The 27,822-nt window shown below is 39.9% G+C and overlaps 1 protein-coding gene across 8 annotated transcripts in view; it reads left to right on the top strand.

Annotated features, from left to right (window-relative positions):
- Positions 1 to 27,822, top strand: part of FRYL (FRY like transcription coactivator) — a 147,082-nt gene that overhangs the window by 21,987 nt on the left and 97,273 nt on the right. For 3 of the 8 annotated variants that reach the window (XM_079989541.1, XM_079989539.1, XM_079989538.1), the window contains exon 1: positions 9,091 to 9,330. The exons of 1 other annotated variant lie outside the window; for it this stretch is intronic. In XM_079989541.1, the coding sequence (XP_079845667.1) occupies positions 9,159 to 9,330 (172 nt within the window). In that variant the 5' untranslated portion in view covers positions 9,091 to 9,158. Of the gene's footprint in view, positions 1 to 7,506; positions 7,613 to 9,090; positions 9,331 to 17,674; positions 17,693 to 27,822 lie in introns of those variants that run through there. 4 more of the 8 variants (XM_079989543.1, XM_079989542.1, XM_079989544.1 and 1 more) reach the window with 3 other exon arrangements.

Below are 27,822 nucleotides of genomic sequence, written 5' to 3'. Positions count from 1 at the left end.
TCTGCAGTTTCATTAATGCAGGTGTGGAAAGGCAACTGAGTGCTGCTTTTGTCTACTTTTTATCAAGGCCAGAGTGAGTAAGATGGCTTTATCCATCAGCTAAGGCACTTCAGACTGCCTCAGGACTTTTGTCAGTTCTTTCAGGTCCTCAGGTACTGGAATCTCCTGCCTCAAGTGAAGTCTGTGTCATGCAGAATCTTGGATGAGATTGCACTTCTAAAGGATCAGGCCTACAATTGATGGGTCTTCAGCTCTGTTGCTGGACCCAATGTGCATCTATGACATGAAGCATTTTTAACCAGGCAGAGGGCCTTCTCGGTAGTGGCACCTGCCCTGTGGAATGCCCTCCGACCAGATGTCAAAGAGAAAAACAACTACCAAATTTTAAGAAGACATCTGAAGGCAGACCTGTTTGGGGTAGCTTTTAATGTTTGACGGACTATTGTATTTTATATTGTATTTTATTTTATATTGTATTTTAATATTTTGTTGGAAGCCACCCAGAGTGACTTGGGAAACCCAGCCAGATGGGCGGGGTATAAACAACAAATTATTATTATTATTATTATTATTATTATTCGGGAGTTGTAGCCTCTTCTGGATAAAGTGAGACTTGTGGCCATTTTCTCTTGCAGTTGCCTTAGTCGGCAGACTGGGGACAGTTGGGAAGGGTGGCAGCTGAGCACGGGTGAAGGAACAGGGGTGCGGGGGGAGCGCACTGCCCTTGGCAGCACGATCCTGGTAAGGTGCCATCACGGCTGCCCCCCTGTGTTGGGTGCCATGCCCCTGCAGGTGGCACGCCATGCTCCCAGGACGTGCGCCACGCCCCCCGGGATGCACACCAGCCACACCCCCGCCTGCTTCCGTCCCTGCCCCCGCCCCCCGCCAGAGTTTGAAGCTCTACCACTGCAGCCGAGGAGCCTCAGCAGCTACCGACCCCCTGAGACTTGCCTCCTCCACTTCTCGGTGTGACTCTGAAGCCCCCAGAGGAGTGCACTGTTCACCATCACCTAGGAAGGGTGGAGCTGCCACTTCCTGTTCTCTCTGTCTTGGTTTTTCTCTCCCCCCTCCTTCACCATGTTGGTGCTTCCCCAGGCTGCTTCCAGTTGCCTCAGGTGGGATAGGGGGTGCAATTTTCTATTTTGCCTCAACCAGCAATATGTATTGGCGGGCCCAGATCTCTCATAACCTCCAGACTAGACAAACACTGAAAAATCCTAGAATTCTCCTAGAATTCTCCTTTTAACCGTGTGTCTTTGAAACTTGGGTCCTGTAAAACTAGAAATCAAGAAATTTTTACTTGGAATTAGTGTATTCCCTGAGCCTTGTAACTGAATTCACTTTCTCACTGTGAAAAATGTAGTGATTATAGTCAAACCACATCACTTTATAAATTTGGGGTGGACATTTTCAGATCTCAGCTTCCATTTCTTCTCCTAGCCTCCCACCCCGGGAGTTTTTGTCTTCCCTGCCTCTCATGCAGGGTCCTTCACCAGTCATCCATCATCTATCCTCATCAGCCCAGCTTAGAGTACTGGTAGTTCTTTGTTTTTACGCTTTGTTCAGTTACAAATCAAAAGTGGACACTGGTGAGAGTTTGGTTTAATAGTTACACTAAAACTTTCCCATCAGTTTTCCATACAGAAAGCTTGTACGTTTGGTGGTCAGGCCTGCAAAATCGTGCCTTTCTTCTCTGGCTCAGAGCAGCTAGGAGCCCAGCTGCCCATCCTGAGCACTCCCTGCACTGCTTGTCTGCTGCTCTGGGTGGCCGAGCGAGGCTCACGGGTTCCTTTGGCAAGAGCACAAGGAATAAGGGGGCGCAGTGCTGGTACAGCTCCTTGCCAAGGATGCCATCAAGCCCACGTGCTCCTCAGCTGGTGATGGTACAGTTTGGAGAGTATAGCTCCAGAATTTGCACACTTAAAAAAGATAGGAGGCTTTATTTTGGAAACAAAATTAGTATTAGAATGCAAAGTATTACTATAGAGACTGCAGACGGGGTTGATAAAAAAAATACAGAATGCTAAGGATAGAAAATTCGTAATGCTGTGGGCATGGACAAGCATTTCCTTGGACAAGGAAAGTGGGAATAAATCTGCAGTAATTTATATTTCATTATATTTTAGGTTCTGATATGGACCATCAAGAGTGTCTTATTTCCCCTTCTTAAGTCTCAACATGCATTTAAATTTTCACCACCACTGTGCTGATATTCTCTGTTTACTAGGCCACATGACATTGCATTTTCTTCTTAATTTGTGAATGGAAAATTTGCAGTATTCTTGAAGCACTAAATGGAGTTGCAGTTCTTGTTAAAAATGTATAATCAGCACAATGCTGGCCAATCTGACTACAGATAAGGAGCATTGCTTTATCAGCACAAAGATCCAGATTTTTATCAGGTGAAGCTTGGCTGAGATACTTATATTTCAGTACTGTTTATAAAGCCCTTTATAGCAGATGGCATACTGTAATCTGTAATTACAATCATCAGCATAATACATCTCCCAGCTTTCTGCATCTGAAATTGGGGGATAAGGTTAGAATTACAAAGAGGATTACTCACGTTCTGTCAAAGTGAAATTCAAGTCTTATGACATGGGAAATAAAAAAATGAATATAATTAACATGGAATATCTTATAAAACACAATAAATGAATCAGCATGGTGAAGTAATGTCCAGAGCTAAAATCCCAAGTTAAGACACACTGGATTTTTTTTTTTTAAGACAACTGATACAAATAGAAAATAATCCTTACAAAACAACATTTTATTTGATTTTATTATTGTAAATTAAGAGTTCTTTTGAATCTGATGGCTGTTTTCCTGGAGCCAGTGTAAGTAATTTGCTTTGATCTCTGAGGTAAACAAATAATCTATTATAGTGTATTTTGTTGTGAGGTTTTGAGGACTTCCGGGTCGGCGCCATCGCCGAATGGCGGACTCCCTCCGAGCTCCGGAGGGAGTCGGCTGGGTAGGTCGGGTCCTGCCGTGCCGGCGACGCGGGGACCCTCAAAAACCATGGGCAGAGATGCCCATGGACTTGGTGACTCGGCGGGCACCGTTTGCGCCCCCCGACCCGCGAAGGAGCCTTTTTAAAGGCTGCGGAGCGGGTGACGGGGGGGGTGGTGCTGTGAGTCCAATGCTTCCCCTGCCCAGCGAAGCCGCATGCCATTCGGCGGAGAGCAACGACTTCTTCTTTGAAAATTTCGGATTTGGACTAAAAGGAACAACCCGTGAGTAAATTGATTGGACTTAAAAGGGAAATTTGATCTTTGAATTTGGAGCGAGCGGGGGGAGTGCAAAAAGGAAGTCCGCCCCCCCCTGTTGTAGATGGCTCAACGCAAGGATTTGACAACTAAGATCGAGAGATGAACTTGTTTACCTGAAAAAAAATTTTAACTTCACGAAGGGAAATTACAATAATTGTGCTGGAGGAGAAGACTGATTTGTGGGAACTAAAGTGCAACCCCCCCGGGAACCGGGAACGATCCGCTATGAGAGACTGGTGAAGAGACACAGAAACTTTGACAGCTGTCAAAGTAGCTGTCAAAGCAGGAAAATAAAAGAGAACTTTGTTACGATGGCTTTGCTGGTTAGATTTGTTACAATTTGGACATAAATTATTGGAAATAAAGGCAACAAGTTATTTGATTTTTGGGTCTGATTTTGAAAGAAATTAAGTTACCATATTCCCTCTAGAGGGAGGCTGGGACATTGCAACAGTAGCAGCAAGTGGAAAAATACTATGAATTTGAGCAGGATCTGTTATCTCTTGGGAAAGCTGCAAAAATGAAGCATTATTTTGTCTACAGAGGCTTCTATACTAAAGGAGACAATGGATTTATCTATTGAAGAAAGGAAGGGACTTGACGCAAGTTATGTCCCTGAATAACAAAAGCCTCTGTGGAGAACAAGAAGTTTCTGAATTAGAAGGTTTCTGCAGCAGAACAGGAAAAAGCAACCTGAGGAATAAGAGCTGGACCAAATTTGAAGCCGGAGTATTTGGAACATCCAGACTTTAAAAGGACCAAGAAATAGAATTTAAGTTAGACTCTTAAACATAGAGGTCTGGATGGAAGAACAATGACTTTTTCTGAGAGTTTTTTCGAGATTGGACTTTCTGAAATTAAAAGCTATCAAAAGACGGCAAAGTGGAGTTGAGATATAGACGTGGATACACCAGGCTGGCAGTAGACAATGGATAAACTTTGGGGATTGGAACCGGGGAATGGGGGGGGGGAGAGATTTGGAATCCAAAGGCTGTAAAATTATATATTATTTCTTTCTTTTCTTTTTTCATGTCTGTTGTTTGAAAATAGGGGAATTCGTGGAAGGGAAATGGGGTCGATCTTAGGGAATTATATAAAATATAAGGAGAAATGGTTCATTAAGATAAATAAGATAAATTAATTTGGAATAAATGGTTTATTTAAAATTACAAATAAGGTTTTAAAATTTGGGGTAAGAGTCTGTGGAATCAATTTAAGGGAAATGGAATACAAGAGGGGGAGGGGGGGGAAGTCCGGGAAAGATGCCACTGAAACCAAGTGTAAATCATATCTGTTCTTTCTTTCTTTCTTGCTATCTTTGCTTTTTATTCTGGAAAAATTTTAATAAATATTATTAAAAAAAAAAAAATATTTTGTTGTGAGGTTTTAGCAACTAAACCTGAGAAAACTGGAAACAGTTGGATGACTTTACAAAACCAGAATGTAGCCATATTTTGGAAGCTTTCCCCATCTTTTAAACAGTGTTTAAAAACTTTAATATGTTTCTGTCCTTTCCTTACGCTTCTCTTGAAATGTGATGGCTGTGTCTGAAGATAAAAGTTCTGATAGACGCTGTTGAATTAAGGCAATTAATATAATCCAGAACTAGAGATTTAGAGGGCTGGGCAACAATCTGGCAGCTGAACGCTGACTCAGAAGACTGAGATCCTCAGATTTCCCCACCCCAAATATTTGGTCAGGGAACACTGGACTTGATAAATTTAATCATTGGTTCATTCAACTACATATCACCTTACCTGCCAAAAAATGCCCTCCTACTGTTTAGATAGGGCAGACAGGTCAGCCTTTATGCAGTGAACATGGATTTAACTAAAATGGGAACATTCAGAAATTGAGTAACGTTTCAGTCTCTAAATACTCTGCTGCTGGATTCATTCACCATATTCCAATAAAGACAATAGAGGTAGCATGAAATTGCCGGCATAGAATTTATTAGCAAATTCCATTCCCCCACGTTAAGCTGGTGATACATCTGTCACTACTGTCCCTCTATAGGTGTTAAATTTGCAGAGCAGGAAACATAGTATTATATTTGATTGCTGATGTGCACGAGGTCAACTCTGTTTCGACTCTGCATAGAAATCTGTCAGTACTACAGCTTACCTTGTACATTTCATAGCCTTTTGGCCTTGCTCTTGACAGACTTTCTGTTGTTGTTGTTGTTGTTGTTGTTTTTGGTGAAAGAATGGACTGTCCTGGGGTTCAGCAGCATAGCAGGTGGCAGGAACAGCTGGGGTGACCTTCCCCCAAAGCCTCTTTTGCAAGAGCTGCAAGAACTACAGGATCACCTTATATCTGCATACATGGAAGCAGAATCCCTGCCCTTGGACTTCAATAGTTGCACTGCCTGGTTGTGAACTCAGTAGTGTTAGTTAATCTGGGGCTTGCCATAAGCAGGTTAATTCAAGCAAGGGTAGAGTCCCTTCAAGAGCAGGCTGAAGTAGAGGAATTGTTACTAACTCATATCCATTCTTGGTGTTGGTAACTTCTGGCTTTTGTAGAAGGGTCTCAGAGTGGAAGACAAACGTCCTTTCTCGAAATTTGCATGGGATGGTGTGTGCTCAGGGTATATTATTCTTGGGACCAGCAACTTGAGTGGTGTCTCAGTTTCATACAATTTGTTTGAATGCTACTAACATTTTATATGAATAAAATATTTTAAAATTATCTAGCAGGAAAATGATGTAAACTTTCTAGTGGAATGCATCAATGTCAACAGCGAAATGAACATTGTTGGCAGAATGAATGCCTCTCCCTGCTCAATATCTGCTTCAGACACTAACAGATTTGCAAAGGGTGTAGTTGACTACAGCAGGAAGACAGGAAGCAGAAGTCTACTTGCATGATGATGGATGTTGGCTTCTGCTTGAAATTTGTTTAATTTTTGTTACGATAAAATCTAGGTAATCTTCTAAACCAGTCTGATGCCCTCTAGATGTTTAGGGTGAAGCCTTGTTGATCATTGTTCATGCTGGCTGGGAATGATAGGAATTGCAGTTCAAAGTTTCTGAAGGGCACTAGGTTGGGAAGACTGATACAAACTAAAGGCTATAAATTTAAAAAATTCAATCAGAAAAAAGATAACTCTGCAACATATGTGGATCCAAATGTATGAAAGACATTCAGCCAGTAGTGCTTCTTCTTTCAAGTACCTACCTGTCAGGGGCTCAGGAGCAGAGGCACAGGGAAGAGAGGAGATGGAGAGCGAAGGGGAAGAATCCGAGGGGAGCGTAGGAGAAGAGGACAGTGGACCGAGGGATTCCATGAGCCTCTCCAGCGAATCGGAAGATTCACAGAAGGGGGCGCCAGTGGCCAGGGGTAGGGGGTTCCCAAGGGGAACGCCCCAGGAGCAAGGGGGCAGCAGGGACTCCCAGAGCAGTAGTTGGAAATCAGGACCAGCTTCCCCACCAGAGCAGAGTGGGGGAGGGGAGAGTCCCAAGGATCGGGGCCAGTGCATTCCCCACCAGGGAGAGAAGATAAGGCAGGGCTGACCACACCTCCCTCGGAGAGTCAGACAACGGAGGGGAGGTCAGATCCGGCCAGTATCCCGGAAGAGGGAAGCAGTGACAGAAGTAGTGTAACGGTCAGGAGGAAGGTCACTGGGTTGGCGCGAGAGGCAAGTTCAAATGTACAGGAGCGCGGGACAGCAGAGAATGAGGATTGGGAACCGGGTCCTAAAGCCCGCCGGAGGCAGGGGGAGGAGTTAAGCGACTCAGCGTCAGAAGAGTCCAGAAAGGGGGATGCCCCAGCGGGCAGGAGGACCCAGAGGAGGAGAAAGCAGCGGAAAAGGTGGAGCAGGGCTAGGATCTTAAACTGGTGTCAGAGGGGAGGAGATTCAGACGGGACTTCGCCGGTCTAGGGTTTAAGACGTAGAGCTGCGCGCTGCGGCTTTGAAATGGAAACTGAACCTCAATAAAGACTTTTGTACATAACGACAGCCTCGCGTTGGTCCTCTGTGAGCTGGGACCTAGGGGCAGCTCTGACAGTATTCCTGTATTCCTGTATTCTGAATGTGTGAATTTCAGTAGCTATAAAATGAAGGGTGATTAATAGTTTAAGAGATGGAGCCCTGGCTTGAACACATTTTTGTACTGAAGTTCACCTAACTTTGTGCATTTGATGGCAGTTACCTGAAAAATAAAATAAAATGAATAAATGCAATGTTCTTACTTCAGTGCAGGTAGTAATTTAGTTTTATTTTATTTCTCCTTAGCTAAAATTCTTGTCTTCCTCTGTGATGGTGTGTATCACAAAGTTCAGCTCAACTAGCCATCCCAACAATTGCAACTCCAGTTAGATGCTTTCTGACTGAAACACTGGTAAGTGTGTATATATGAAATAATTTATGCCCAAGTACATTGATTTCTGTTGTTCTACTCTGAACGTAACTTAGTCAGATCCATCCCCTATGTATCTGAATGTGTATATGTCTGTAGCATGAATTTAACAAAAAATGTGCAATTACATGGAACAAGGAGCATTTTGCAGATTTGTTGCTTGTATATTGTTGCTTAATGCAATAGTTTCATTTTGATTTTTTTTATGGTTTCCTCTTAGCAGTATTTACCAACGAAGTGTACTTGCAGGAAGGAAATTGCTATAAATTTGCCCTCACTGGCTAATACAAGAATTCATCATTTGTTGACAAACTCAAAGTATGAGCAAACAGTTCATTCCTTCTGCTTTCTGACTTTTCATACACTTTTAAAAGATGATTCAAGTGTGATGCCAGCATGCCTGAATCTAACCTCAGTACAGATAGTCTAAACTTTAAGTAAGGTTAAAAAAAACCTCTCTGTGTGTGTTGGGCAGGGGGGAGTAGAATAGTAGTCCTGAAGTCATGTATTTCCTTAATCGTCTATGAGTGAACTACCTTGAATAGACCAATTGTGGATATTGGAGAGAATTCATAGTAGCAAATGAGGCGAGCAAGGCTAGTTTTGTAAAGAGGCTTTACATGAAAACATATAAAAAAGCTATTTGTGTAAAAATGGTGCTTAATAAGCTCATTTTCATACACTGGTCAGACTGCCATAGATCTTGCTGAAGTTCTGCTTATCTCTTAAGGAGTTGGAAATGTTTAGGAAAAAATCTTTAAAGAAATCGCCTTCAGTGTTGCTGTTTTGTTGAAATTATTTGTTATAATGTAGTGTTGTACACTGTTTTGCCAATACCTTTGAAAATCAAGATGGTATAGAAATAAAAGCTGCACACGTGTTTCATTTACTTCCACATAAATGACATCTTTGAATAAAGAACTGTTGCAGAAAACAAATTTCTGCTTCCTTTTTATATAAAGCTTTGTGACTTAAATTCTTCACTAGCATTATTCCGCTTGAGGCAAATAATCTAAGCTTTTTTAAAAAGCTGTTTCTACTCAGTCATGTCACAAACTGAACTGATCCAGACTATGTGGTGTTGTAAACTGGTAACTGGCAGACTTTTCACAGTGATAACTGCTATCGGTGAGTGCAGATGCATACTCCTCCCTTTACAAGATAAAATGAAAACTTCCAGCTAATTGGATAGAAATAAGCTTGTGTGTGTATGCACATGGCATGTTTATGAATCATTAAATCAATAATTTTGCTAAATTTATTAGTTTATTAATTACCCGTTTAAGGGTATATCTAATGACTGAGTTGTTTCAGTCAGTGAAACATATGGCTTTAAAACTTTCCAGTTAGGAGCTGGTTTGCTGGTGTTTGAGCACCACCCAGTTGTGGGATGACATCATTATGCAAAGTAGTACACAGGCTGCTTTTAGCGTCTCTTCAAGGAAGTTTGCACAAGCACCTGGACTTGCACTTCGTGCAGCTAAACTGGAGACTTTAATCAATGTTCTGGGAATGGTAAAACTCAAGCATGGATTTCTTTAAAAAAATGGTGCCTTCCGTCATGTCAGGAGATGTTGTTTTGGATGTTGGAAGTACTATTTGTGAAAGTTCTCCAAAGCTGCTGAAAATGACACGTACCAACCTGCTCTCCTTAGAGCAGACTATAGAAGGTGACATTCATCTTTTGCATCCTAATTACAGTATGTATCTCTAAGTTTTTGAAGTTCAAGGCAAGTGTAATTTATAAAAAAAAGTGTTTTTATTGGTCAGCTTAGATTTTCCATGTTGGACCATGATATTTAAAAATGCTGCAGATAGTTTTCTGACATTGTAAGGTTTCTGTATTGTTTACTGTAGAAATATCATTTTGTCCAATTCGTGGATAGAATTGAGATCCGTTAAAATGTATATCTGCACATTTTGCTGGACTGTTGTAAATATAGTAAAAAGAAATGTTGCATGACTAATGCGAAAGATGTAATCTTGCCATGTTGGATGCAACTCATGATCCTATTGCTTTATTGGGTATTTTTGTGCTTGAATTCCAGCTTCATGTCTTGCCTGATCATAGTAGCCATGTCCAGCTTGAAATCTTCTATTCTATTTTGTCTTTTTTCTCCCTGCCCTTTTTCTTGGTATGAAGCCTCATTTGAGGATGACAGCTTGTGGTGACTTTGACCCTTAAATGTGGAATTAGTTGATGGTTTGGTTACATTGTTCCTCATAGCATGAGATTTCTGTGTGAAATCCAGTGAGTGTTTCTTTTTCTGTATTTGAGCTCATTTGGTATGGCTTGAAAAATGTCAAACAATAAAAAAATATAAATAGTGTCCAACATAAGGACCAGTAAAATCCCAGTTACACATTTTTAAGACCATTCCTTGTTTCCTTTTTATATTATAGCTAATATGATGAATAATTACTTATTTTAGTCTCAACTGATTCTGGTGATCCAGTTTGTAGTTTTGGTTTTCTCTCCAGATAAATTTATAGCAAGTAATTTTGTTCATCAGTGTAATATTCCACATTTATGGTTTCCATACTTCTAATATTTGGTGCCAAGATTTTTTCCATTCTTTTGCCAAAATAATCCATCCTATTATAAAAATACAGGTGACCAAACCCCTATGCTTTCTCTTCTCTTTTCTGTGAAAATATCTCAAGAATGCATTTCTTGTCTAAATGAATTTAATATACTATTGAAATGGCAAACATTCTTAACAATATGGAAGGGAGGTATCTAGTACTTACTGCAGCACAGGTTTGTGTTAGGAACCTCATGATAAATTCCAGTCTTCCACATTAACCATGATCTTTCTAGGCAGTTGAAATAAATATACGGTAACTGACACTTTCCAATACTTAACCTTCTGTTGTTGAGCTCTCATGTAATTTAATATTTGCCTCTGTATCATGAAACCCAAGGACATTATCACTTCCTCCCAAGGTTCCCAGTACTTCCACTTTGTCAATCAGTTCCTCCCTGTTTGTGAGGACCAGGTCCAAGATAGATGACCTCCTTGTTGCTGCTTCCATCTTTGGAGAAATGAAATTGCCAGGGAGGCAATGGAGGAATTTGTTGGACCTTACATTCTTAGCAAAGTTTGAGTTCCAACAGATATTGGGATAGTTGAGATCTCTCATGGCTACAGTATCTCTCCTTTTTGAGTGTTTGGCAATCTACTCTAGGAAGGCATCATTCAAGTCCTCAGTCTGGCTTGGAAGACTGTAACAGACAACCACAGTAAGGTCACTGTTGTTTTCTCTCCTACAATATTTCCCTATATACTCTCAGCTTGCCTTCCATGCTCCAGGCCATAAAATAACTGCATTGTATAATTGGAAGGGACCCCAAGGGTCATCTAGTCCAACCATTGCAGTGCAGGTCATGGATCTTTTCACAAGTGCACACACCCTTTACATATAATGCTGCTAGACCATTACTGTTTGGTCTATTCCTTTTGAACAGATTACAGTGGTACCTTGGGTTACATATGCTTCAGGTTACAGGCTCCACTAACCCAGAAATAGTGCTTCAGGTTAAGAACTTTGCTTCAGGATGAGAACAGAAATTGTGTTCCAGTGGCGCAGCAACAGCGGGAGGCCCCATTAGCTAAAGTGGTGCTTCAGGTTAAGAACAGTTTCAGGTTAAGAACGGACCTCCGGAACGAATTAAGTACTTAACCCAAGGTACCACTGTATACCTCTTAATTTCTACATTCCAGACACAAGTCGTATTGTAGGTTTTTTGCCCATTAGCAAGTTTCTGTAGCACCACTTCAGTTTCCTGAGCATCAATGAAGCTATTATCCCAAGTACCAGGTGGTCCCCTGTCATCTGTAATATTGCCTCCCCTTCCCCCTCAGGATTTAGTTTAAAGCTCTCCTAATCAGGTTCATGAGACTCTTAGCAAACACATTCTTGCCAACCACTGCGATGTGCGACCTGTCTCTTGCCAGAAGTCCTTCCTCAAGGAAGCAGAGAGCATGGTCCAAGAAAGAAAAGGTAAGATTAGAGCTAGGGATTTTTTATTTTGTAGCTCAGTTGCTACACTTTCGCAGCTTTGTGAAGCCAACATGTTTTGTATTTTAAGTAGAACGGCCTAGACAGAAATTATGCATCACTTTAACTGTGAAAAAGAGGTGTGTATCAGTTCTTGAGTAAATGCTGTATTTGGAGGGAAGTTTATTTTGGTGGCGACAGGTAACTCTAATGCATCATTAATTTTATCATACTATCTTCTCGAATTCAAAAAGCTTATGCTATGCTTGTGAACATGGTGTTGTCTAGCCATTGTGATTTTTAAAAATTTGTTATTGCTAAATGCAGACATATTTGTGCTTTGATTCAATTTACTATCTTCTACTTGCTGAAATTCAAGCAACCAACTGCCTCTAATTCGATTTAAGGAACTGGGGTGGGTGTGTAAGTTTTAGAGTCACAGCCAGCACTCCACATAAATATAATTTAGTGTGAGGTTCATTGGCAGCTTAGTTTTCTTGTTAAACATAGTTAAAATTGAAAGTACTGATAATCAGTTAGATTGAAGTGATGCTACTGTAACACAGTGAGACTGCAGGTGGCAATCCTCAGCAGCTGAAATGAAAGAGGTCTTTTAACATTTATGTTGGATGTACTCTAGCGTGGTTGAGCAATTGAGATAACAGGCATAAAGTACTCTAATCCTACAGCTGAAGATTAATTCTCTATTTGGTCTGTTTAAATGCCGCCAACTGGCTATGTCATTAGAAATTTCTCCAAATCGTTTCCATTACTACTATTGCAGAACTGTGTGAGGTAGGCATTTATGAAATGCAGATTATAGTATCCTACAATCATGCTTTTTACAATAGTAGACAGCAGCTGAATCCTCTTTAAATTATCTGCTTATTTCTATTTTTGTATCCTGATAATGGAATGAAGTGCTCTTCTAGCACACGCAGAGAACTGCTGAATTACCAGTGGGATGTTAATAGAAGATGGGGGTCTGACACAGGTAATGATTAAATGTGAAATATAACCCAACTTAAAAGGCTTGTTAATAGGAGATAGCTGTACCTGTTACAATATTTGTAGTAAAGTTATGTAAACTTGAATAAGTACAGTATTAGACTGCTTGTTCTGTGTACAAGTAGCTTACTGATATGCAATGGGAAGTTGCTGCTGATGGTCTTATGAAAGCTGAATTTAGGTTATAACCTGCACTTACTGACATAGGCATTGGTGAAAACCTGATCTTTTGCAAAAACTTGTAACAATAATAAGAAAACAGAATTTTATTCCTATTTGTTTCATAGATACCTGTGCAACTTCAACCAATTATTGTTCTGTTGTGTAAATGAAAAAAAGAATATTTTGTACCTAAGGATTATATGGAATTGATAATAGTGATGTGGTCTTCTTAAAATAGATAACAGGGTAGTGCTTAATTAGAAAGGAATATTGGACTGAAAACATATGCTAAAAGGATTTGTTCACCTTTTAGATTGATGTCATTGGTAACTGTCTTCAAAATTCAGACTACTTGTGCAAAAAACCTTAAGGCCATCTGTAAAAATAATAATGAAGGGAAGGTGCCGTGGGAAGAACTAAGCATGATGCATTACCTATTTTTTTAGATTCATTTTTAGTTACAAACAGTATCTACAAACATTGGGTCTCTGTTCTTGATCTCCTTGTACTCTTTGAAAATATCAGTCAATATATTAGTTTTGGTCATAAGTTGTTACAACTGCAGCATTATAAACAAAGTACAAATTAACTTCAGGACAGTTAACAGTGTAGTCTCCCACCTCTGGCTGTTGCAAAGGTACATAAACTTATTCCTAATCTTTCCAGCTACCGTTATGGGCAGTGCTGCTCGATAGGTAACAAATTTAATCAGATTGGCAAGGGTGTGGCTAGCAACCTGAGTCTGTAAGTCCTGATTGCTTTTTGTTGGTGTCTCACAGTAAGTCTCTTTTGAGGAACACTGCAAACAGTAATGTAAAGTATATTGTGCAATTCCCTCAATTGTACTTTGGCAATGTGCATTTTATTGCCAACCCACTCTATCTGCCATCCATGATACCTGAAATGGGATGTATAAGCTTTTGAAAGTATATTTTCTGAGAACAGTCCACCTTCATAAAGTGGCACCACTGCCGTCAGTAATATACTCAGAATTGTTTCTATACCTACTAGGAAATGCTAAAAAAATATATCTTAAATCTTATGTCCATTGTGGCTCAAACTTTGTTGTGCTCAGATCTCTATTAATTATAATCTGATAGTAGCAGCTCCTGTTACCTTGCCATGGACTTTTTCATGGCTTATGCAGCTTGCACATATATGGAAATACTTGAGCACTCTGGATTTTACTGAAGGAAGCCCAGCCTCTGAGCTATGAGGCAAACAAACAGGGTGTTTTAAATGGAGCTGGACAAATTTTAAAGCTAGTATGTGGTGGAGTTGTGGGGCCTCAGCAACGTGCATCAACCAGGCAATAAGTTTAACCATAAAAACTGTATGTGCTAGCAAATAACCTCCAGATAACTACAAGCAATCCCATACAAGTCGTAGGATGACTGGAAGAGTTATGCCCTTTTAAAATGAACCATCTAGTGCACATACTGTATAGGTAAATGGTAGTTGTAGCTAAGTCTAAGACTGATGTAGCCAAACTGATAGCTATTTGAATTTATGTTTTTGGCAGGCACACTAAAGCGATGTAGAGGTGTAGAAATATTAACTGATTTCTCCAGAGATTCTGTATTTATTTATTGTTATTTCATAATTTATTATTTATCTTTTACACTTGTGTCAAGGCAGTTTACAAACATATCACAAAAAGAGCCAGAAACAACCCACACCTATAGGCGAGGCTATAATTCAGCATGTTGTTCTAGTTCCTAGAGTGTCTTATCAATTGGTCACTCTAAGCCAAGAACCAATTAACAAACTGATCTTGCTCCTTTGGAGATAATGCATTCCTCTGCCCCACCCCCACAATTAGTCATATATCCCCTGCTTAAGCAGTAGGACTATTCCCCTGTAACAGATCCATTTCTCACATCCATTATAATATTGAGAAATAGGTGTTGTAGCACTAAATATAAAAATGGCCGTCTTAATTTAGGAAAGGACCTTAGGCTTGAGAAGAACGCTGTTGAGTCTGAAATGATGGTATATAGTGGCCATTAAAAGTGTTAATCTTTATGTAAGTGAACAAAATAACAACCTGGAACTTGAGAGGAAGGACTCCGCTCACATGGTTGCATATATTACTGTTTGCAGAGAGCCATAAAGAAATCTTCATTTAGGCTAAACTAAATTACAAAAGCTTGGGTGTTCCTTCTGGAAGCTCACAAGCAGGGCAGAGGTAATGGTTATCTTCCTAAGGTATCTGATAATCAGAAGTATATTGCCTCTAAACAGTGAGATTCTATTCAGGGACTGTTCCTGAAAGCTGTAAAGAGATACACTCAAGTCTGAATGCATCTCATTAAACGTGTCTTCTCTCTTGAAAATAGGTGAGGAACTGGTTATAGCTGGTGGGTCAGATCCTGACCTCCCCTACTTTTGGCAGATGGCCACGGCCACTTACTTGTAGGGCTGGGCGATATCAGCTTTTCAACATCACAGTGTATCGCCAGCTAAACATCGCAGTTTGGCGGTATACAGCGATATTGAAAAAACAGCTGCATTGGCCTCTGCCCGTAAGGTGCCGGATGAAACTGCCCCAGCTCTAACCGTGGAAGCTGAGGTGCTTTACCCAGGCGCTTGTGGGCTGGGACAATGCAGCTTATTTACTCAGCTCAGCTGGGAATCAGAAAAGTTCTCCCTCCCCAACTGAGCCAGCCCCAGAGCCCCCATACTGCTGCATGCTCGCAGGAGCCAATGCCGGGCTGAAGGCTCTTATTTTATTTTATATTTTATATTTTATACCCCACCCGTCTGGCTGGGTTGCCCCAGCCACTCTGGGCAGCTTCCAACACACACAAAAATAATAATAAAACATTGAACATTAATATTAACAATCAGATCCTATATAAAAATACAATAACTTTTAAATAAACAAGTTATACCAAATAAAGCAATATGCAGTAATGCATTAGAATCCAATAGTAAACACTCAAACTAAATATCAGCAGGTAATAGTTAAACAGTTAACTGCTTGGCTGATGCAAGGCTGGCACACTTCCTTAGCTGAGCAGTTTAAAGAACAAGCTGTATCATGCCTTGCCAATACAGTTTGTTTCTCTCTCTGTGCCGTATGAGGGCAGACCGCTATGTCAGCTTCACTCAGCAGTATATCGCTGCTGAAAGTGCTGCTGCTCCTGAGTCCCTCTGCTTGCAGCGCCCGCTGGAGGAAGGAACTTTTGACACTTTCCAGAGGACGCTGCTAACAGAGGAACTCAGGAGCAGTGGTGGTTTCACCAGCATTGCGGTCTGCTCTTTATACTGCTCCTGGGTGATACATTGCCCAGGCCTACCCACTTGTCAGTCATCTAATAGCACCATGCCATCAGTTGAAGCAGTTTCCTTTGGCCGTATGGTTTGAGATCAGACAGTGTGGGCAAAGCCTCTGGGATTTGCAGGTGCTGCTGGCCATTGATGCCTGCAAACCTTGCAGGGAGCTGTGTCTTTACCTACTCTGCTCTTGATGTCACATATATGAGATCATATGTGGGGCTAGTGGATATGGCTTGGGGAAAACTTGCAGGCCAAATTAGGTTCATGGACCGAAGGATTGCCATCACTGCTTTAAGACGTTGGCGGTCACCTTTTCTGTGACAGTGTGTTCCACAACTTTGGTATTGTATGGAAAGTTGTTGCCTCTTCTTAACCATATAATTGAACCTACTTCTGCTCCATTCTCTGGAGGAAGAAGCAAGGTAGGGATTAATTGATAATTTATTAAACAAATAATTTGTCATCTAGGCATTGCCTACCTCATTTGGTTGTGATTTTTCAAATATCTGTGCTTTGGTTATAAGGATTTTATTTTGAAGCCTATAATTATTTTTGTTCAATGTAATATCGAGTGCCTCATGGCTGGATTTTAAGTTACTTTGGGGAAAAATATATATTGTTTTCTGAGTTCTCAAACAAGGAGCCAAATGAAATCTATGATTACATTTTAACCTTCTTTCAGAATTGCTTTTGTCTGTTTTTATGGGAACAAAGTAACAATAAATGTTGATACTGTATGGAGGTGAACTAAATACAGTATCTGCCTCTTCTGTGACTTCTTTCTCTCCTAAGTGGGCACTGTTTCGGAAATGAGATATGAAATATTGCATTAAGTACTTTTAGAAAGCTCATAGCACGGTTACAATGCCCCTCCCATTCCATTAGCTGTCATAATCTCCAATAGATTAGGCAGGAAGTTGTACACTGCATTTTCAGGGGCATGTTGAGAAGTCTGTGCTTGTGTTCAGATTGTTTGGAATAGAAAGAATGCATTACTATATATTTATGTGGGGGGAAGCAGTCCTGATGTTGGTGTCTAATAGAGTACAATCTAATAGAGCATAATACTTCATTTTCAGTTTGCAAGTAGGCAAAGTTCTTTTTCCCACTATCCTTTTTTATTAGAGTTCCTGCAATAAATTGTACCTAAAGTTCCAAACTCTCACTGGCCTGTGTTTACTAACAACAAGGTGACTAACTAACAGCTAATATCTGAATAGCTTTCTTCTATTTTTGTTTCTGGTGTGTGGGATTGATTTGTGTCAGCACTGAGAAATATGAGGATCCTGAAGGGCATCCTGTCTTGACAAGCGTGTAAGCTTTTTTTATTCCCCCCCCCCCATACTGGAGAGTTCATCTGCATTCAGCAGCATTTCTACTATAGTTGTGCGTCACTCGGAGACTGCATGGTAATGAAGCGCTGATGCTGTGGGCCAAAACTCTGTTGCCTGCAAGCAAAAAAGGATGACTGTTAGGAAAGCCATACCACCAAAACTGTAGCTACCGGTGCTGCAGCAGCAGCTCTCTGAGACATGATGTTGAGCCTCCAGGATTCTGTGCTTTTCGAAATTAACATTAAATCCCTGCTGAAGTCATGGAGCAGCAGCTGTAAGTATATTATCTTGACTGAGACAGCTACATCATGGGTGTTCCTCCTTGCATGCTAATTCTTGAATGTTAAGCTGCTGAAAGACAGAGTATTTTGTGTAAGACAAATGGGAGAGATAGATAAGTACAGGCAACTAGAATATCTGCTTCCTAGTTCCCATGCAAAACCCTCCAAAACATTATCTTTAATTTCTAACTCTGTGTGTGCATGGGAGATGGGGGTGGGTAGGCTTTTTGCTTTCATTTGGAATGGTTCTTTGCAAAAAATAGAGGTGACAGTTTCTAGATCTTAGGCTCTGCAGCAGATCTGCTCAGTACTATTCCATAGTTCCCTTCAGCACAAAATGCTTTTGAAGCAAAATCAGAGGCCTGCAGACCATAAATAAGTTCCACATTAACATATTACAAGTGAACTGTTTAGTCAATGTAATTTATCCATAATAAGCAAAGAAAATTTCATTGTTAAACATTCTATAGATGATTCCCAGCTTTTTGCTGTGCATTTAGACAAACTAATTCAAGTGAGCAAAAGTAGGTTTCTAGCTAAAAAGCCTGAAACTCTAATCCTTAACTTGGTGATTCCCAAATTACAGGATGGGCCCCTACCTGGGTGTATGGTCACTCAAAGGTCCCTGGGATGTCTGTCATACTGAAGCAGATGGAGCCTACCATTCCCTTTAGCAGGAATTGAATGCCCCCTGACAGCATAAGTGCAGTCACGAAACAAATTGTCCAAACATAATTTTGGAGAGGAAGAGGGATCAAGAAAAAACTGCTGCTTTGCTGTTCAGATTTTTTTGTGAATGGTTTTAGGAGTCTGTCAGAGAAATCCTCTTCTGGTGACAAAGTTGGAAATTAGTCCCTCATTCACAGATCCTCTTGTACAACAACATACTATTTGTACATGACTGCATGCAAGGATCTCTCATGTTTGCAAGAGGTGGTTGGCCCTTTTAAGTATGAGTAGGTGAGAGTAGAAATCAGCAACGTGAGATGTCAGGACAGAGTTCAGAAAGTTTTAGAATCTCTGACTCAGTTTATCTCTTTTGGATGATAGTTTAGTTCACAGAATATGGGTCTGACACTTCTGTATTGTTATCTGTGATGTATATATTGGCAGTTTTCAAATAACCATTGCATGGCAACATGAAATAACCTTAGAAAGAAGAGCTTTTTCAAAACTTGGAGGTAAGCTTTCCTTTTCTAGAATCAATTATAATTTGTTTCAGATATATTTCCTTTTATTTATTTTATATAATTTCCTTTTATTTAACTTACTCCAGCAGTACATTGTATCGAATGATATTCCGTTTGAATATATTCAAATACCGATTTTTGTATTGCTTATTGAGCCTTGTAGGTTATATAGCATTAAACATTCAACAGGTTGCTTAGTAGATTATTTTTAACCATTCACATGTGCCAGGCTATGTTAGAATTGCAGATCATGGATACAGAGCAAGTTGAAAACAGTAAAAAAGTGATACATGGTTATACAGTGGTGCCCTGCAAGACGAATGCCTCGCAAGACGAAAAACCCGCTAGACGAAAGGGTTTTCCGTTTTTCGAGGCGCTTCGCAAGACAAATTTCTCTATGAGCTTGCTTCGCAAGACGAAAACGTCTTGCGAGTCTTGCGAATTTTTTCGCTTTCCCCCCCTTTTTCTAAGCCGCTAAGCCGCTAATAGCCGCTTAGCCGCTTTGCCGCTAATAGCCGCTAAGCCGCTAACAGCGCTAAGCTGCTAATAGGGTTGCTTCGCAAGACGAAAAAACCGCAAGGCGAAGAGACTCGCGGAATGGATTCTTTTCGTCTTGCGAGGCACCACTGTAGTAGAAGCTAGTAACATTTTAAATATCTGCTTTCAGTTTGTATATGAACAAACAAAGCTCAAATGTATTCCTTTTAACAACCCAAAGGAGATTTGTAACAATTGAAAGATGTTTCTGATTTATATATATTCTGTCTTGAGGTGTGTTAAACATATATTTGAAACTTTTGCTATTTTCTTTAAGGTATGCTTTGGATTGCGAATTGATATGTATGCTGAGGCTGCTTGCGGTTCTTTAAATAGTCCATATTATATATGTCCCCTCATAAGTATATCCCAAAGGCAAGTTATTTACTGATTGTACTGCTGCCTATAAATTTAGGCCTCTTGTCATCACTTATGGGTTATCCTGGATGGATCTTTTTTCTGGTCCAATAGAACTGTTCTTAAGATATAAAACAGTATTCTGTATCACTGGGATTTCAGGTCTTAATAGTTTCTTTCCTCTATGAGCAGTGGAGAAAGAAATATTACATAGTAGTGGTTCTTGCTGTGAGATAGGTCACCTTAGGGAGATGTGGATAATTTCTGGAATGGATGCAATTTATTTCCTACAACTTCCTCTCAGTATGCCTTGATGAGGTTTGGAACAAAGTGCTAACCTTTGCAATCTACTATAATATTGGAAGATTCTGTGCATTATCCTTCCTGTTTGTTATCAGAATTAAGGAAGACTATTCCACTTTTTCTGGTTTTGCTTTATTCTACTTTCCTTGACATCTCTCCTTCCAGTGACCTTGAAATATATTATGGGTCTATATGGTTCCATTTGGTCAGTCTTTTTTTCTTTGGTTTATCTGAGATTCAAAATATCAACAGTTTGGTTTCATTAAGTTCAGGAAGGTTTCTTCAAGACTGGGATTGGCTCATCCTGAATACTTTGCATTATTATGCTTATTTAGGCTATAATTTTCTAAACCAGGTTATTCATTTGCTCTATTCTGTACATTATACTATAATTGCAAAGTACTTATTTTACTTATTTGAAAACTATATGTAATGTAATCCTGTTGGTGGTAATGTAGCTCCCTGAAATTCCTAATGGTTGCTCAGTAGTGTGTGCTTTTTTAAATACAAATGTTCCTTTTAAATGGGGTACAGTGTGGCATTTTCTATTGTATAATTTACACAGAATGACAAATAGGATATAATTAGTGCTATAGCTACATTTTGAGAGACTGTCTCGAGCTACTTGTCAATGAGATTTCTTGTTACAAAAGGAAATCCCAATGTACTTTTGGTTTTTTATGATATCCCTTCTATGAGTATGTATGCTTGAATGTATACACTCAAAACACTGCTTCATCTCACTGTTGTTTTTTTTAAAGGCTTGCTTAGCTGGCAGAATGGTGTTGCAATGCTGGCTAGGGTTTGATTGTAGCTGCACTTTTTTTCTTTCACTAACAACAATGAAGTGACATTCATACGGCCTAGATTCAGGATGCTGTGTCTCTGCCAACAGTTTGAAGCATTCTTTTTACATTGAGTCAGGAACATTCTGTTAAACCAGCTGTGTAGTGAGAATATTTAGCAGATAAGCTATCCCCTTATTTCATTCATAACCTTAGCAAAGGATGGTATTTTACTAGTTTGTTTTCACTAGTGTACTAGCAAATGTCACATTTAACTTTTACAAATGGGCAACTTTGATAGATTCTACTTAGCTTTTTGCTATGTATATTTCAATCTTTAATGTAGTTTATTATTTTTCTCTCCTTCCCCCTTATATTCAGTAGCACTTCTAAAACGTGAAGTGCTTCAAAACTCTTCACAGCAAATCTGTGAAGTAACATAGACTGGGGGAGTGTGACCTCTCCAAGGGTATTTACTCAGTTTTATAACTGAGCAAGTACAGTAGTTTAAATGTGCTTAATGATAATAATAATAATAATTTTATTATTTATACCCCACCCATCTAGCTGAGTTTCCCCAGTCACTCTGGATGGCTTCCAGTTCATATAAAAACATCAGACATTAAAAACTACCCGATACAGGGCTGCCATCAAATGTTTTCTAAAAGTTATGTAGTTCATCTCCTTGACATCTGATGCGAGGTAATTCCACAGGGAGGGTGCCACTGCCAAGAAGGCCCTCTGCCTGGTTCCCTGTAACTTCACTTCTCGTAGTGAAGGAACTGCCAGGAGACCCTCAGAGGAGGACCTCAGTGTTCGGGCTGAATGATGGGGGTGAAGATGCTCCTTCAGGTGTACTGTGCCGAGGCCATTTAGGGCTTTAAAGGTCAGCACCAACACTAGTTAGCAGGGATGTGTGGATAAGCATGATGGAAAGTATGAAGTATGATATTTCATACCAGTACTTTCTGCCATCTTCATTAGCTCCCATGCTTTCCAGGCCAAATTCAAAGTGCTGCTTTTGACCTTTAAAACACTTCACAGCTTATGACCAGGTATCTGAAGGATTACCCGTTCTAGTTCAAAATACACTGTGGGAGGAAAAACATCATATGGTAAAAGAAAAAAGAGGCTATATCTGTTGTGGAAATATTTATATAATTCCAGAGGAGGAAGTTTTTTATCAGGTGGTACCAATTTCAGCCATGTACCTTATGATGTAATTAATGGTTCCTGTTACCCCTTTTGGTACTGTCTGAAAGGGGGCTCACCCCAAGTGTAGTTGGCCTTAGCGTTAGTCATTCACAATAATATAATTATGATAAAATGCCAGTTATAGATGCAAATTACTTGACTATAGTTCTTCCTAAGTTGTGTTCAGTAGATTATGTATACCTATCTGCTACTCAATATGATTCCCCAACTTAGGCCACTGTTCTTGTAACTTGCGCTTGATGTGAACTTGATAACTCAATTATTTTGAGCATTTTTACTCATAAGACAAATAAGGCAATTATATTGGAGAGCCGGTGCAACGGGTACTGCTGCTAGCAAATCTGTTGATATAAATATTGATATAAAGAACATCACAGTGAGTGATATCTAACATTTGTCATACTTGGTGTATGGGTCTACTCTGAATATGGCTAATGTTTGATCCTACCAAAGGTTTTGGGACTTGCAGCTTTAATGTGTTTTTGAGACATTAGTCTTTAATGTTTCCAGACAAACAGTGAATAACCGTGAATAAAAAGGTACTCTGCTTTTCAGTGTATAACATGGCTTTATTATACTATGTGAGTAACACAGAAATCAGAGATGCAAAACTACCAGTTGAGGCTGTCCAACAGTTGGAATGTTCATGGTCATTCTCTGCTTATCATTCCAACTCAACAGAGTTGTGTCAGAGGTTACACTGCCAAAAGTGCAATGGCCTGTAGGTCCCTGTCATTTGCCTGTCATCTCTCTGGACTCATCTACATTCGTAGAGAAAAAGAGCTTTATATGCGTTACAATACTGTGACACCAGATGATGTTGTGATTTCCCTTTATAAAGTTTATAATGTGTTTAACTGAAACACTTTTTCGATGTGTCTAGATCCAGCCTCTGTCTTAGCTTTCCACAACAGTATACCTACTGATTTGCTCTGTAAGTAGAAGAAACAGCTCTACTTTTAAATGTGTGTTGTGCATCACCAAAGGTCCTATTCCATGCAAATGTCTGATTTAATCTGCCTCTTTCTAAGCGGACTTTACAATTTCATGCTGCACTTTGAAGCAAAATGTAGCTGTGCACATCACTATACAAAATATCTGCACATACTCCTTAGGTGTGACCTTGGTACAAATTTCTGTATACATTAAAAGAAGATAATGTTTTCATTGTTTTGTTTCTTTTAGTATACTGATATTTGATTATTAAATTTGACCACGTGTTCTTTCTTGCCTGAAATGAGCTGTAACCTATGGCATGGATTCCAAGGCATTTATCTAGTTCTGTACCATTTGCCGGTAGCTGCCCTTGGTAGCAAATCTCATTTTCTCTAAGTTGTGTCAGTTTGTGTCATTGGCTATCTCCCAGTCCCTGCCACTTAGATCAGCTCTGCAAGCTACTGTTGACTCCTTTGAAGCGCATCGGCAGTCAGTGGAGCAGATTATGGGATAGTTTCAGTATCTGAAAGACAGGTGATTACTGTCAATGCTAAAGATAATTTACCTCCAAGAGGAAAGATGTTGGATATTGTTATGTTGAATAGATATTACAGAAATATTCAGACATTTTCTTAGTTTTTCCTCTTTCCTTGAAGTGCTGAAGCTGATAAACTTTAAGCTGATAAACTTTTTTTTTGAGGGTCTGGATAAACAGTGAATATTTTACAATCCAGATGGACGCGGGTGGCACTGTGGTCTAAACCAGTGTTTCCCAACCTTGGGCCTCCAGCTGTTTTTGGACTACAATTCCCATCATCCCTTGCCACTGGTCTTGCTAGTCAGGGATGATGGGAGTTGTACCGAAATTAATCCGTTTTGTGAGGCTCTTCGTATAGCGGTTTTTTCGTCTTGCGAAGCAAGTCCATTGACAGCTTAGCGGATTAGCGCTATTAGCGGTTTAGCGGCTTTTAGCGGATCAGCTGATAAGCGGCTTATCAGCGAATCAGCTGATAAGCGGCTTAGGGCTTAGGAAAAGGGGGGGAGGGGAAAAACCCCGCAGGAACTCGCAAGACATTTTCGTCTTGCGAAGCAAGCCCATAGGGAAATTCATTTTGCGAAGCGCCTCCAAAACGGAAAACCCTTTCGTCTAGCGGGTTTTCCGTCTTGCGAGGCGTTCGTCTTGCGGGGCACCATTGTAGTTCAAAAACAGCTGGAGGCCCAAGGTTGGGAAACACTGGTCTAAACCACTGAGCCTCTTGGTCTTGCTGATAGGAAGGTTGGTGGTTCAAATCCGCACAACAGGATGAACTCCTGTTGCTCTGCCGTAGCTGCTGCCAACCTAGCAGTTCAAAAGCACACTAGTGCAGGTAGATAAATAGGTACCACTGTGGTGGGAAGGTAAATGGCGTTTCCATGTGCTCTGGCTTCTGTTGTGCCAGAAGCAGTTTAGTCATGCTGGCCACATGACCCAGAAAGCTGTCTATGGACAAACGCCGGCTCTCTCGGCCTGAAGTGAGACGAGTGTCACACCCCATAGTTGCCTCTGACTGGACTTAACCGTCCAGGGGTCATTTACCTTTACCTTTACCTTATTCTGTAACCTGCTTTCTTAACACTGAAAAGGCACAATCTATCAATGTGTATCTGGAATTAGGGTAATGTTCTTTAAATGTCTTGGATTTTGATCCTGTAATGTACCATATATTGGATACTGCACAGGTAAACGTGTAGAAATGCTTGCATGGTTTGAAGTTAGCTTGTTTTGACCAGAGAAGAATTGCAGATCAAGTTGCTGAAGGATGCCAAATGGCAAAATTAACTGGGAAGTTCAGGAATCAAGAAGACAAGATTTTTTAAAAAAGAATGGGAATGGTTTATAATGTATATACAAGATTATTGTAAGCAGTTTAAAACATTGGCAGGATTTTAAACACACTTGTAATGTAACAGTATGTATGGATAACTTAGAAAGAAAGAAAAATTGGAGAAGTAGTGATATGCAGTTGAAAATAGGATTAATAGGGCCCATGGAAGGTATGGAGGGAGGTCAGGAGATTCAGAGCAATCTTGACATTTGGATTTGGAATTGGTTTTGTTGTATGTTCATATTTTTGAAAAGCAAATAAAAAATTATAAAATACGAAGTTAGCTTGTTTAACAACTAACTATTGTTTCTTATATGTTGGAAATTTTGGATCGCACATAACACTAAGCCAGCATTCTTTGAAACTGAAAGGAAACTTGTCAGAGCCCTCCTCTTTGGCTGCATAGGGAAAAGGGAAGTGCATGAGCCTGACAGTACACTTGGCATACTGAGGCTCATCTACAAAGCATGATTTATGTGCAAACCAGCCCTTTGTATAGGTGTGTTTTTTTCCAGGGTTGCTGATCGGATTGATTGAATTGAAAGTGTTGTAAACAAAAATTGCCCTTTTCCCATATGGGGTATCCAAGAGCCCATATAGAGTCCTTACATAGTTTTCCTATTGGTAGGAGAGAATAACAGAGGCCAACCAGAGAAGCAGCTAGTAAGCTTGATCTTTATTGATCTTTTGCAACAGGGTGCTCCCCTCACCCGCAGGAAAGAGGAGGGACCCAGAAAAATGGCATGCAAGGCCTTATAAAGACTTTTGAAATTCCCATCCTGTAGATCAAGACCACCCCCAGAAACATCCATTTTGATTCCTAAACTGACCAAATGTTTCCCACTTTGACCTCGCAGAGAAAACATTTGGTCAGTTTAGGAATCAAAATGGTTCCAGGCTGGTCTTCCTGTGCTGATCTATGTACGTGTGGTTATGAACATTAACATATATCTAAGACCTCAAAATTCCTGTCACAAAAGGCATGTTATAGAGTGCACCAGTTTATACAGGGCTAAACTATAGTCTCTACAGTACTTTTGAATGTGGAAGAAACCTCTTGTTTCAGTTTTGCACTGAAGTGGCTGGAAACATTCTTCTTATGTTGGGCCTTGAGATATCTGATATAGTTTTAATTACAAAGACAGAATATAATTACAGTGAGGAAATAGCATTAGATCATGAGGTTTTACTTTATTTACAAAGCCCCAAAATGGTTACAAAGAATGAAATGGCCAGTTGGTGGAAAATACAGCAAAAGGCATGATTCTCCTAAAGAGCCCAATCAGCGGAAACACTTCGCAGGGGCTTCTGGTTTGCTCAGTGGAGCTCCTTCCCCTCCTCCCCTATTCATTTTTTGTTAAACTGACCAATGACAATTTCCTAAATTTAAACTGTCCAAATAGTTATGCTATCATACACAATGTGGTTAATCCTCCACTACTGTTACTGCAAATAACAATATTAAATTGAATATGATTTTTTTAAATCAACCAATTAAAGATTCAGAAGTACATATGCACACCTCTGAGAATATATAGGAAGGTTTTAGAAATAGTAAGATTTTGGCATGTAGTACCATGGTCCGGTGAACTATGTTGAAAAGTTTTAAGACTAACCAATGCTTTTCATTGGAGAGTAAAATGCTAGATCAGAATATTTCCTGACTGTTCAGGGTTGAGTAACTGAAGTACCATAATGTGAGGAGATAGGTTTTACTTTATGTCTGCTAGATTTTAATGATTAATATAATTCAATTGTGAAATGGCTCAAATTAAAAATGTAGGTACTTTGCCAGCTTCTGTGTAATCCTCTGATAAGATTTGCATGACCCACTGATTGGTCCTGCCCTACTGCTCGAAGGAACACTCCTGTATTACTAATCTGTAAATGCAAAGTAAATAAGAGCCATGAGTTAATACCATCTGGAATGACACTATTTTGTTGAAAAGTCCCATGCTAATAGCCCTCACAGCTGGCATGGAGATGTTACACATGATAGTTTGAAATTATATAGAGACCACGGACCATGTTTTAGCCTCGCCACATGGAAGCATTTCCTAGCAGCAAACATGTTTGCTTTGTTATAATATATGAAGTTAACCTAATAAATTCATTTTTGTAGCTAAAAATGCTTTAGCCAGCTCTAAGGTACTGATTTTATTTTAGTTAAGTTAATTAAATCCTGTGTCCATCATGAAACTTAAGAAGTTGTACACAGAATTCCTAGGTAGTTCTCTAGGCACTAACTAGACTCAAGCCTACTTTGCTTCAACAGGTACCTGCATCATGTGACCTCAGACAACTCTTTGGGACTTCAGGTTTTTCCCCTCGGTTGTTTAAATATTGAAATTCAATTTCTGAATAAAGCAATTGCATTAGAATAAATAGCCCACCTGTGCTGTACATTGCTGCTAAGCAGATTTTACTCGGAGGGTGAGACTGTTTTCTCCTGGTAGCATGCTGGAAAAGCTTCCTTCTTCATGAGCCCCGCCTCGTCATATTAAGGAAGAATAAAGTTGTTAAATTTTATGAACAGAATACATTCTTGGAAATGACTGTATGTTTGAAGATATATAATAAATGACAGATACATCTACAAGAGGAGGGGATACAATCCCTATAGAGCGTGAGAAGCCAAGGTGGTGATATCTAAGTGTCGTTGCACAACTTGCTTCCAGCAACTCAGGCCAGCAAGGTTGTGATAAGTAAGGAATGATGGGAATCTTATAGTTTAGCAGCATGCAGAGGGCACTATGTTGGCTATCCCTCATTTAGAACAATGTTTAGCAGGAAGAAATCGCAATGAAAATCCTCATGATTACATATTTTTACATGGCTGTTTATTTGTATATATTTCAAAAATTTATATATGGCTGTTTTATGATGGCCTATATTTGTAATGCCTAATAAAGATTTGGCGAAGTGGTAAGTAGAG

The sequence above is a fragment of the Podarcis cretensis genome (assembly GCF_951804945.1).
Source record: "Podarcis cretensis genome assembly, chromosome: 9".
NCBI classification, from domain to species: domain Eukaryota; kingdom Metazoa; phylum Chordata; class Lepidosauria; order Squamata; family Lacertidae; genus Podarcis; species Podarcis cretensis.
Note: the sequence above shows the minus strand (reverse complement) of the source record. Positions and strands in the feature narration are given on the sequence as shown.